Raw genomic sequence first — 13,296 nt, 5'->3', positions numbered from 1 at the left:
AGAACTCCAGTATGACAGCTACCAAGAAGGCCCAGTTTATCTGCAGTTTTGCAAAGTCTCTCTGATTTTAGATTTTGGAGTTATGACACTACACACACATACTGAAAAATACCCAAGTATATCTCAAGAATAAAAAATAATTAAACTAGTCTTCATTCTACTTAAAAACAACAAACAGCATTGCTCAGAAAGAGTTAAAGCAAACTCCAATGATACAAACTAAACACGTTTAATGCACCATCTACATGGAAAGCAAGAGACTATTTCACACAACCATTCTTTCAAGACCAGACTTTGGCTGTGGTCACACCATCTTCATACCTTTCCTCCTTCCTCTTTCAAAGCTACTGACAGACAATCCCTAAGTTTTACTACCAACACCAATCAAACTCAGTCATCAGGTCTCTGCACGGGACCACGATCGTTTACAAGCCTGGAATGAATGGAATCTTGAACAGCACAACACAAACGCTGGGTGAAGATCTGTGGATTACGAGAGATTAGGGACGTTGCTGAGGGGGTATCTACCTCGCAGCGCACCCAGGACTTTAAAAAAGTGCCCGGCTCCCCAGGAGGGTGCGACAACCCGACTCACAGACCCCCCTTTGGAGGGGCTGTCGGCTCCCTTTTGAGCAGTCTATTTCCTACAGTAAAAATCCCCGCCGACAGCCAGCCCTGCAGGCCTCGTTGGGCCGGGCCAGGCCGGGCTGGCCCCTGGCAGTGCGCTCTCGCCCAGATGTATTACTAGGGAAGACTTGGGCTCCTGTAGAGGCCAGACGTGGTTCGCAGGCACGACGGATCCGACGTGACACCGGGCTGGATGCTGTCAGGCCTCAACTCCTTGGCGGAGAAGAAGAGACGGCTCAGGCCCCGGCCGGGCCCCCACGCGCGGTGCCAGCTGCCCGCCCTGGGCACCTATGCGGCCGCCACCCCAAGCCCAGCACCGCCCTCCCTTACCCCTGCGCCCCCGGCAAAAGCCGCTCCGCGGCCTCACTCACCGCCGCTGCCCGCCGCTCCTGCCGCTGTTGCCGGGCCCGCTTCCGGTTGCCGGCCTCGCCGCTCCCCCGGAAGCGGCACTCCCCCGCCCGCTGCCTGCCACGTCCGCACTCCCCACCAACCTCCGATCGTCGCTGCGCCCCACCCGGCAAGGCCCGGATACTGCACAGGCGCTGTGAGACGGGGAGCTCGCGCACCGCCTCCGCCTGCGGCCGCTGGCGTCACTGCGTCGGGCGGACGGCGCGCTCGCGCGGGTGGCCCTGGTTGGGTGCTCGGAAGTGCCGAGCCGTGGCGGGCGAGGACAACCCGGGCCAGTTTGACTGGATATCAGCCGCCGCTCCAACGGCGGCCGTTGCTGGCGCGTTCAGGCCAGAGCCGTGCTTGTCCATACGAGCGCTGTGCCCTTGCCTTGGATGCAGGACAGCCCCAAGTAGGGCGAGAGGGAAACTTGCATGGCCGCTGTAGCTGTGGTGTGGGGCAGAGCCGCGGGGCTGTTTTCTCAAATTGCCGGTACAGTCCCAGAACCGGCGCTTGGCCTCAGGAGCGGCTGAGCCGTCACTGAAGGCCTGGCTGGAGCCCACCTTGACGCAGCACAACCGTGGGCAAACGCTGCCGATCCTCATAGATTCACAGATCACATGATCTTGGAAGAGACCCTGAAAGGTCATCTTGTCTTGACAGTCTCCAGGGACGGGGCCTGAACCACATTCCTGCGCAACCCGGTCCACTATTTTACCATTCATTGCAGAGACCTTCCTCCTTATGTGTAACCTAAATCTACCCTGCTACAATGTAAAACCATTGCCCTCTACTACAAGCCCTTCCCCAGCTTTCCTGTAGATCCCCTTCAGATACTGAAATTTAGTTACAAGGTCTCCGCAGTGCTCTTGACCATGTGTCCTGCCAGCAACCTGTGAAAGGCAATGACACAGGAGCACCCAGGGCCAGGTTTACATTGAAATGTGATGCCTGTGCAGGAGTTGTTTGTTACCTACAGTTTTGTGTGCCTGCCAGCACCATGCAGTGGCACTGAATGAGTGGTGTTATAATACTGGTAGTGGAATAGTCAAGTGAGCAATGGTGTCACAGCAAAACTGTTTCAATGTTAGAACAGCCTCACAAAGATTGGTAAGGTACTTGCTAGTCACTGAGAGCTAAGCACATGCAAAATGTAAAAGATAAGTATGTTCTTAGGATCTTAACAAAATTCTTTTAAGCCCTGTAGCAAAGGGGAACATGGATTCCTCCTATTGCTCCCAAGGAATCAAGGTGATGACTTGGGACAGCCAGGAGACCTTGTCTGTCATGGTTTAAAAGAGAAAAGTGTAAAGGACTAGTGTGCACCGGTGAGACCCCACCTGGAGTGTTGCATCCACTTCTGCACTCCTCAGTTCAGAAAACACATGGTTCTGTTGGAGCAAACTAAGAGAAGGGCCATGAAAATGATCAGAGGGATGAACACCTATGAAGAAAGGCCAAGAATGTTGGGGTTGCTGAGAAGGTGCTGAGAAGACCTACTAGCAACCTTCCAACACATAAGAAGGGTTTATAAGAATAATGGGGACAGGCTCTTTAGTAGGGCTTGTAGCAATAGGACAAGGAGTGATGGTTTTAAAGTAAAAGAGGGGAGATTTAGACAAGATATAAGGAAGACAGTTTTTACAATGAGGATGGTGAAGCTCTGGAACATTAAAGGGTGGGGTTGAATGAGGCTCTGAGCAATCTGATGTAGTTAAAAATGTCCCTGTTCACTGCAGGGTGGGTGGACTAGATGACCTTTAAAGGTCCATTCCAACACAAACTATTCCATGACCCAGGTGCAGAGCTGTTCTCTTGGTCATTTGGGAGTGTACATATGTAGTGCCCTGCAGAGAACTGAATCCCGTCTGTGTAGCTAATCCTGACTATTCTGGTTCCATGTCTAATTTTAGGAGTTGCTGTAGGAGATGTCAGGGAACAGGAAGCTGCAGAGAGAGCACATTACATCTATAGTCTGTCTGTTTTTCTTTTCAGAGCAGACATAGTGCTACTGTGTAATAATGCTAGCTGCACACAGAAAACACAAGTATAGAGCATGTCACTTGTAAGCTGGTTTTATTCAGTTTCTGAGGATCATGTGCTATCACCTGATCTTCTATGAGTTTATGCCTGTGTCACGTCCTTGTCTGAATACTGAGTGTTGGGTGGCTCTAGGATTTGCATTTGGAATGGGAAGTGGAAACAAAATTTTTCTGAAATGCTTCCAGCTTTCAGAGTGTCAGACAAAGCTCTGGAGAGACAGGAGGTGTGCTATTTTCAGCAGTGCTCCAGTGAGAGATCTATGGTGTATGGGGGGGGGGGGGCACAGAGGGTGAGATTGACGTGACACGTGTGTAGGGCAACTCTGGCCCCTTACCAAGAGCAGAATCAAATGTCTAATCATAGGCAGAGCAGCAGCTGAGAGTCCAGAAGAGCAGTGAAGGCTGGACTTGACAGTTTTAACTCCTCTTCTGTGTGTGTGTGAGCTTGAAAGAGAAGGTAAGCAGAGTACCTTTTGGAGAACCAGAGACTCATGGTGTGAATTGTGAAGATGGGAGTAGCAGATATCACCTGTTAAGAACTGGGTTCTGTTTTGAAGTGGGAAGACAAAATATCCATCGCACAGAGATCATGGGAGCTGAAGAAGAAATGCTCATCACGCTGTCTGGAGGTGCCCCCTGGGGCTTCCGGCTACAAGGGGGTTCAGAGCAGAAAAGACCCCTTCAAGTGTCAAAGGTAGGACCTTGAGATGTGAACTGTGAGGTCAGAGTTGTTTTGCTGAACTCAAATACCCCTACTGAGTTGGACATCTATCACTACTGTTAAGGAATGCAGGAACTCCTTACAGTGGCAGCAGATCTTAAAAGGAAAACTTTAGTGGAATGGTCAATCAGGGCATGGGGTGGGATGTGGGACCTGAAGTAGATGCTGTTGAGGTACAAACAAATGTCTGTACAGCTCAGAGACTTTGTACAACTCTCCCCAGTTGTCAGCAGAGATATAACCATAATGACAGTGCAGGAAGGAGCAGGGCTCAAAAGTGGAAGCTTCAGTACTTGTGCAAAACACCCAACTAAAGAAAAAATATTTTAAATTGAAGCCACAAAAGCTGTATTTGTATTTCAGTTCAACTGGCCCTAACACATCATGACTATATTCCAACTTTCAAAATAGACAATTCTTAAGGTCTCTTCTGTTGGTGAAACATTCTTGATACTATCTGAAGTGAGTATTTTTGATGCTCTAAGCAACAAATATTGGTTCCATCTCAAGAATTAAAGAAAAGCAGTTGTTTTGATGGGAATAAATATGAACCTTGAACTGCACTAGTTTCAATAAGCAACTGTTACTGTTCTCTTTTCATGAAGACTACCAAGTAGCTTAAAAATTAGGGGAAAAAAGTCTTCTGTTTATTAAGCTCATAGCAGCTGCATCAGTCTTGACGAAATGGTATCTTGGGATGTCTCACTGGAAGGCATCCAGCAGCAGGAAGGAAAAAATGCTATGCCCAGCTCCTTCTGTTTCCTTAAGTAGACTGTGCCTCTAATAATTTTTAAATGAAATATTCTGTATCATTTGGCTCACCCCAGGTCAAAGAGTGTTTGTAACTTTTGCCAGATGGTTTGGAATCCCATAGCTTGGACCCAAAGTGAGTGTTTCTTAAATGGAGAAAGCTCCTTTTTTTCCAAGGAAAACAACTTCCGTGCATACTCATAGAGCTTCAGGTGCCAAAGAGTCAGTGTCCTTGAAATAGGTATCTGGCATCAGTGATTGTTAGGAAATGGGATTTTCAGTGGCCACATAAATCGTGTAGAATCTAGAATTATTTTGACTCTTGTTTTTCCCTCAATAGACAAGAAGCTGGGACTGAAAAGGGAGTAGATACTGTGTGTCTTATAAAGATTACTCAGGATTGAACAGCAGCAAGAACCAGACATTACCCAGGCTAAGCTGCTCCTTAAGATTAATGGAATATTGCTCAAGGATTAGTAGCATGTCTAGAAAGATATTAAGTAGAAGTAGCTGTCACCCAGAACTGAGTGTCATATCTTAAGTTTAGCAAATAGAATGTCATGGGTTGGGTTGAATCTGCTGATGAGAGAGCAGGCTGTGTTAACCCAGCAGATATAGATAGATATAGATATAGATATAGATATAGATATAGATATAGATATAGATATAGATATAGATATAGATATAGATATAGATATAGATATACACACACACACATATATTTTAGAATAGAATAGAATAGAATAGAATAGAATAGAATAGAATAGAATAGAATAGAATAGAATAGAATAGAATAGAATAGAATAGAATTAACCAGGTTGGAAAAGACCTTTGAGATCAAGTCCAACCCATCACCAAACACCATCTAGTCAACTAAACCATGGCACCAAGTGCCTTGTTCAGTCTCTTCCTAAACGCCTCCAGTGATGGTTACTCCACCACCTCCCTGGGCAGCCCATTCCGATGGCCAATCACTCTTTCTGTGAAGAACTTCTTCCTAACATCCAGCCTAAACCTCCCCTGGCACCACTTGAGATTGTTTCCTCTTGTTCTGGTGTTGGTTGCCTGGGAGAAGAGACAAACCCCCACCTGGCTACAACCTCCCTTCAGGTAGTTGTAGACAGCAATAAGGTCTCCTCTGAGCCTCCTCTTGGATATTATGGAAAATATAATTGATTCAAATCCATTTGAGGCTCAAAGTATACAGTGTTCTTCAAGCAGGTCTTAGATCTTAGGTCTTAGCAGGTCTCGAGTACTGTGTCCAGTTGTGGGCCCCTCAGTTTAGGAAGGATGTTGACTTGCTGGAACGAGTCCAGAGAAGAGCAACAAAGTTGGTGAGGGGTTTGGAACACAAGCCCTATGAGGAGAGGCTGAGGGAGCTGGGGTTGCTTAGCCTGGAGAAGAGGAGGCTCAGGGGAGACCTTATTGCTGTCTACAACTACCTGAAGGGAGGTTGTAGACAGATGGATGTTGGTCTCTTCTCCCAGGCGGCCAGTACCAGAACAAGAGGACACAGTCTCAGACTGCGCCAGGGGAGGTTTAGGTTGGATGTTAGGAAAAAGTTCTATACAGAGAGAGTGATTGCCCATTGGAATGGGCTGCTGGGGAGGTGGTGGATTTGCCGTCATTGGAGGTTTTCAGGAGGAGACTTGATGGGGTGCTTGGTGCCGTGGGTTAGTTGTTTAGGTGGTGTTGGATTGGTTGATGGGTTGGACGCGATGATCTTGAAGGTCTCTTCCAACCTGGTTTATTCTATGTATTCTATGTATTTTATAATTATTATTTTGGGCTATTATTTTCCAGAATTTAGTGGCATCCAGGTGACCATATGTACTCACCATCCTAAAGGCAACTGCATTTAAACTGTCTCCAAAGAAACAGTAAGATCATATCTGATTGTTAACTACTTAGGAGAGAATAAACTCCAGTAGTCATGGAGTAACATAATTGTCTTCCTCTTACCATGCAGAAAGTAGAAGTTTCAGGTTTTGGGTGTTTGAGTTGAAAGATTATCTCTTCATTTCTCTGCAGTTAAGATTCTGCTATGGACACCAGCAGGGTGTCTGCAAAGCATCTTCCAACACTCTTAACATCATTAGTACTGTCCATTTGGATATTTTAGGAGCCAAAGATGGGAAAGGTCCCATCACTAAAGAAGCCTGACAAGTGATTGTGGCCACATGATATACTGCATATAGAAACAGGGCAGTATTGTCTGTTTCTCTGTTGGTTTGTTATTGCTGGAACCCACATGGACGAGCAATTTGCTCTATTCAGCCTCCATCCAGGAGATCAGAGCACACTGGAAGTGTGGTCAGAGAAAGGTGTCACTGAGATGGAGACTGCCTAGCAGAGGTAAGGTCAAATAACAATATGATGCTCATCAGCACAGTGAAGAATGTGTTGTGTGTGTATGGAAAAACAGATTAGATAAATGAGAAGGTCTACTAGTAAGCTGCTGTAAAAGAAAGAACTGTTCAGGGAGAAAGGGAAGTGTTCATATGAGACCACAGAAACTGCGGCTTAGCAAACCAGAAACATTAGTGCTTTGGTTCTCACAGCAAAACTCATTTGGACAGAATGGGGAAGGACAAAACAGAAGCATAGATGAATTTGGAGAAAATGTGATGGGAGATACAGCCATGAATCTGATAGGTGCCAGGAGACAATTGAGTGGATGCAGTCAGGGGAATCCAGTGCTGTCATTTTAGGCAATTTCAACTACCAGACTAGAAAATTCAAGGTAATAGCACTAAGAAAAGATGCTTATTCTTGGACGCCTAATCAAGTATTTTTATATATACCTTTCTGGATGAAAAAGAATTATAAAAAGCTCACTGAGGCCTAGTAAGTGGAAATTATTTCAGTATAACAAGTTCTATATAGATTATTTATATCATAGTTATATAGAGATGCTGGAACTGCTAGACCAGAGTTGGTTAATGGTCACTCCATCTCCCACTTCCTGCTTTTTTTTTTCCCTGCAAGTGTTTAAGAGGAAGTTGTAAATTTCACCAATGCATTTAATTTTCTAGTAATGCTCTGTCACTTCAACTGATTATCAGCATGCTTATGAAGTACATAAGAACTGACAGCCCTGGTGGTTTACCCTACACATAGAGATAATTATTTGTGTACAGACTGACTAAATCTTACATGGTTTCCTAATGAAGATTTGATAACATCAAGCAGCCAAGCATTTTGGAGACTAAATGTTGCACAAAAGGGGATTTCCTGTTTGAGTCTCACTCTTGTTTTACAAATCCCTGCATAACTCATCATCGTACATGATCAGTTTACACAGTAACAGGTTTTCTTGTCTTCTTTTTAAAGGTTACATCATCATCTTTTTATTTGTTTTATTTTGCATCTTCTTTTGTCTCACCCTCCACTCCTAGAGTATCTTTTTTTTTAAATGAGACTGAATTCTTATGGTATCCCTTTCATATGCATATCAGTATGGTATTATTCATACACACATCAGACACTTTTAGCACCTAGACACTGCATATGATTGTTTGGGTGGAACAAAATAGTCAGTATGTGCTCTCATAGACACATGCAAGAATAGTTTAAGATTGTTCTCATGGGTTTTTTGGTTTTGTTTTGTTTTCCTTATAATTCTTTGAGTCTGCTGTATGGTTTTGGTTTTGTTTGTTTGTTTTGAGACCAGACGGTATTTAGTGACATTAGAATGTTTTCAGCATTATTCTTTATCCTCTTCAAACACATTGGTGGGCCTGTAATTGATTGCTCTGTCACAAGTTGTCTACAGTAATGGCTTAAATTACTGGCTTTTTTCAAGTACAGCTAACTCAGAAAATGCACTGAGCAGATGAATTTTAAACCATCCTTTCTAGCACAAGAAATTCAAATGGCCACTACTAAGGAAAATAAATCAACATGTTGGAAATCAGGTGTGAATCTATTTTTCTACAGAATAAGAGGATGTATAACTGTTGTTTAAACCATTTGACCAAGCAAGGGATCCATTTCAAACCTAAGTCCAACCAGCCCAAAGAGGTAGAAAAGCAGCTGTATCTTCACAAGCTGAACTCCCTGGGGGTGATGGGTTCAGGGACAGGCTTAGAGCTAGATGGTGGAATTATTTACCTTGTGGACAGCCTCTTGGGTCATACAGTACTAGCTGCATGTTCAAGTAACCTGAGGCAATCTAGCTCAGCCTACCTCAGGGAAACACACAATGCTTCTTCCAGCAGTGCCCGGTGGATATGGAGGAGTAAGTTCATATTTAAGTAACATGATCAACACTGAAAGATAGCATTAAAGCCAACTGACTATATGGTTCCAGATTTGTAATGCAAACAGAGGTTTTCTTTGCAGTACGGATATGTGCATCAAATGCACTTGAAACTAAATGGAAAATACCTAGTCTGAGAAAAGTTATAAGATAGGACATAATCATTAAGTCCATAATCAGCCAAAGCAGAAACATAACAGGGAACTGTATTAGGGTAATAATTTTTCTGAAGATGTACAGGGCAGCTTTAGGATGGTGCAAGTGCATGCAAATTGGTATTTATGGATCCTGCTACAAAACAAGATTTATCCCATTAGAGGGAAATCCAGTTACTTACTATACAAACCAAGGGAGTTGCACCTCCAGTGTAGTTTGGCGCACAAGTAATTCTGAAGAAGTGGAAACTGGAGGCTTTCCACCTTGTATTGATAGTAGAGGAGAAAGTCCGGGGTGTATTAGTGCATCACAGGAAGATAATGAGCCAGCAAAATGATGCATCTCTGAAAAAAAGGCTAATATGAACAAATGAGCCTCAGGTAGCTGTATCAAATACAGGAAGGTACTGTCTGAAGCACAAGTGAGAATTCACTGCTTCCTATGGAGACAGCCACTTTCAAGGAAAATGTATGTAAGGTAAAGCAGCTGCAGAAAAGGAGAGGAGGAGGGAAGATTTCTTTCACCTGGCAAAAGCTTGAGCAATATGATTGTTGTCTACAAATAGATGTTGGGCAGTATCGCATCTGAAACAACAGGGGTTTGGCCGTGATAACTGAAGAAGCTCCTTTCATTTCTCTGTTCTGTACTAATACTCTGCAGCAATGGAGTGAAGTGTTAGGAGAAGCAGTGACACAGGACTGTATAGCTTCTAAAACTAAGAACTGTTTGGTCATTCAAGAGCAGTTTATCACAACCTTGTTTTCACCTCTTTCTCCCATATCCTCCGTTTCTCCTGTATCTTTCTCCAATCACAGTTCACTGTCTCTGTGACTCATGGCCTGGCTGTCCCATTCACCTTTACTCACATCATGTTATTCCTGCTGGAGGTGCCGTGCCAGTTCTAACCCAAATAGTTCTGATGGCTTCCAGAATTGCAAGCACCTTCCCTTTCAGTGTTCTTTATCTGTTTTCACAAATGTTTACTGTCACACCTTAAAAACCACTGCTGGGCCCCTAGTCTATAGCAGTTCCTAACCCTGATTTTGGAGGGCCAAATATATTTGCCAGTGCTGCAGAAGAAGTGCTTCAAGCAGCTTTCGGAGTGCTTCTGGACATGTTTTATGGGCCATCAACGCTTAGGCAGGTGCCACCCTTGGTTGCCAGTGAGGGAGCCCAGACTATGGTACCAGTGGGACTTTCCAAGGAGCAGGTGGGCCCAATAGTAACCTCATGCTGGGAGAATGTGGAGGGCTCCAGAGATGCTGTCTGGACAAGTAGCTGCAAGCTCTGCAGTGTTGAGACAACAGTGAGCAAGGTGCAAAGATTGGAAAGGGAGCTCTGTGCATCTTTCCTAGCAGAGATAGGGGTGTAGGACCTCCAGGATAATGGTGAGGTGGCCTAAACAGAAAATCATATTATCATGGTTGCAAATCACCATTGCTGATTGGGTTCACAATTCCTTGTGCCTTACTAGGGCTTGGAGCTTTTTGCAAGGGAAATGTCCTTACACAGGAACTCCCTTCTGAAATGAGTACAGATAACAGACTGTGTGGACAGACTGGATCAGTGGTTATGCCATTCCCTCTATTAGAATCTTGATTTATACCCTATATTTAGCATCATATAATCTTTAACCATTTGTTAAAGTATTCCTTTCACACTGCCCAAGCCACTTCACTCTGTCTTTGTTTATTTACTTATTTTCCAGTTCCTACCTTCCCTTAAAAAAATATGAGGCAATCATGCCTGGGACAAAGTGTGATGTTGACTCCTGGTCTCTCACACATTAATGTGTAGGAGAAGGTTGTTTTCGGATAGCTTTGGAAGGTTATGCTTGGTCTCTGACTTAGAAAAGAATGTAAACATCTTGTAACTGAAGGAAGAAATTTGGTAGAATTTGGTTGGATGTGTTAAAATATTGTTTAGTTGTTTTAATCTGGTGTATGCTTTAATTACACGCATGCCAGTAGAAAATAACCAAGTAAGATGTGACACATATGCCTTCTGATAGAGTATGTAACCTTGCTGTATAACGTAATAAATATCTTTGCCTGCTTACGTCTTGTCCTGGAAGCTGTGCTCAGGGTGACCTAACACCCATACTACAACATTAACGTCCTGAGTGGTTTGTCTTCAGCTGTGTGACCACAGACTTCTCTTTGAAGGGAACTGCCAGAAAAGCTTTCCCTCTCTTTGCAGAGGGCAGTTCCATCTTTACATTGTATTTGTTCATTAGTTAGCACAAGTCCTGGAAGAATTTCTTGACTGATGACTTCAGCAGTCATGGTGAAACCATACAGGCTACATCTATAACTGGTGTATTAAAGGTACCTGGGACCACTCTCTGGTACTGATTCCAGCTGCTACAGAGTGGAACGAAGCCTAGCAATTAACCTCTTCTATTCTGCCAAACAAGATGGCTGAATGCAAGCTGCCCATAGGCAGAATGGTCTGCTCTAGCTCTTCCTGGGAATTATTATGGAGAGCATTATCTGACCTAAGCCAAATTTGTGCCAAGGATCATTTCAACAGTTTTATCCTACAGGCAGCTGCAGTCCAGAACTGAGGTTCATTCACTGTCATTATGCAGTCTGCTATTTGCTAGAACAACTGAATACATCTTTGAAGACTGAACCTGTTTTTTTCCTGCTTGTTCTTACCTACATGATGCTGTAAAGCGCAGGAAGTTCTCTATACCAACGTTCTCCTGGAATCCTTCAGGAAATGGGATATTTGTCTAATCCATATCTGTGGCTGCAGAACAATGGTGCCTATCCACCTTACTCCATTGCTAAGAGGTCCTCCTAGGGTTGCGGAATGCTGTTCTTGGTACAGTGTCCACCACTTGCAAATATGAAGAATGCTTTGTACAAAACCTTTTTTCAAACATAAGTGTTCTTTTGTTTTGGATTGCATCCTCATTCTATCAAAACAGGAGTAGGAAGGTCTTCTTATAGTTTGCCCTTTCTCAGCACAAATACTGTGGAGGCATATTATACTAAAGACTGATGTTGTACAATTGGTAGCAGCTGAAGAGAGTCATCTGTTCTGACTCAGTGTGTTTTTGGCATCCTCACTGCCCTTTAGATCACAGTGCCAGTGTGCAGTGCTAAGGTCAAGAACATGCTGTTCTGGAGCACTGAAGCTATGCCTCTGGGTGACTCTGTCTTGTGTTCAATGGGTTTTCACTCCTTCTGTCCTAGTTCAACACCTATCCTTGTATAAAGACATTTTGTTGGCTAGATTTGCTTATGAGCTCTAATTCCCTCAGATTTTGATCCTAAAATCTTTTGTCAAAAGGAGCAAGGCTACCTCTCTAGAAAAGAACCTATGTGTGACATGTATAATAAGCATGTTTCTTTTAAATACTCAATTCCTTTTGTCCCAGCACCTAGATACTCTTGCTTTTTGACAAACATATCTATTCCTTCTGAATCCTTGCTTCATATAAAGTCCCTTGATATCCTGCTGTTTACTCTGTTGAAAGTAAAATGCTTATCAAGTACTTTTAGTACTATTCTAGTACATGTGGCATTATTCCTTGTCATTGGTATTACGCTTCACTCGCTTTTCAGCTAATCTCTCATCTAGTAGCAGAAGCCCATGGAGATAAAACCTCTTTTTATCTACCTGCAACCAGCTCTGTGCTAAATTTTTTACTTAGGCAAAGAAGGTGGATTGTTTGTTTTTTTTTCTCTCTTCCCCACCCCCCCTTGTATTATCATAACAAAATGCTCTTACTAAGGCACAGGGTTTCAACAGTGAAAACTAACACCTGGTTGCTTGCCTAGGCAAGTGCCTATGCCCACTGGTACAAACCAGAATTAAGTCTAGTGCATCAAAGTTGTTCTCTTTCCCACATTGGGACAGCAATATCCCCCTTTGCCACATTGGGACAGCAATATGATAACATATTAGAGTATTTACAGCACCAGCATCCTCTGCCACTGCCACTTTGCACTCTAAACTCCTTGTCCAGAAGCCAGCCAAGCCTGTTCTATCACTCATGATATGTTGTTTCATCACCGTCCTTTGCTATGTTCAACACAGAAAGTATGTGTACTCTCCCTTCTTTCCATATATAAAGGCTCCCTAAGTTTCACTGTGAGTCACCTGTGAATTTGGTCTGTAGAGATGCTGGACCTGCTTTACCAAGAGGCAAGTTATCCAGTGTCACCTCTTAAACATTAATATGATATTTTGTCAGGAAGTTATTAGAACTAAAAAGAGAAATGTAATTTGTTTTCTGGCATTGTAGACTGAGAGGAGGTGGAAGGTGCCTTGGAGAGGGAAGGGGGAAGATAGTATGAATCTATTACATTTTATTCCTGACAGGCACTGCAAATCACTTC

General features: G+C 43.8%; 2 protein-coding genes across 4 annotated transcripts in view; one reads left to right on the top strand and one right to left on the bottom strand.

The window, feature by feature from the left end:
• Window positions 1-1,116, bottom strand: part of SEC24C (SEC24 homolog C, COPII coat complex component) — a 36,572-nt gene extending 35,456 nt beyond the window's left edge. For all 3 annotated transcript variants that reach the window (XM_054163847.1, XM_054163849.1, XM_054163850.1), the window contains exon 1: window positions 999-1,116. The gene's annotated coding sequence lies outside the window, so the exon portion shown is untranslated. The remainder of the gene's footprint in view (window positions 1-998) is intronic.
• Window positions 1,117-3,444: 2,328 nt separating this feature from the next.
• The window catches only part of SYNPO2L (synaptopodin 2 like), a 35,088-nt gene continuing 25,236 nt past the window's right edge, over window positions 3,445-13,296 (top strand). Inside the window, exon 1 of the mRNA XM_009897656.2 lies at window positions 3,445-3,750. Coding sequence (XP_009895958.1) covers window positions 3,646-3,750 — 105 coding nt within the window. The 5' untranslated portion in view covers window positions 3,445-3,645. The remainder of the gene's footprint in view (window positions 3,751-13,296) is intronic.

The sequence above is a fragment of the Dryobates pubescens genome, chromosome 8 (assembly GCF_014839835.1).
Source record: "Dryobates pubescens isolate bDryPub1 chromosome 8, bDryPub1.pri, whole genome shotgun sequence".
NCBI lineage: Eukaryota > Metazoa > Chordata > Aves > Piciformes > Picidae > Dryobates > Dryobates pubescens.
This window is presented reverse-complemented; position numbering and strand designations above follow the sequence as displayed.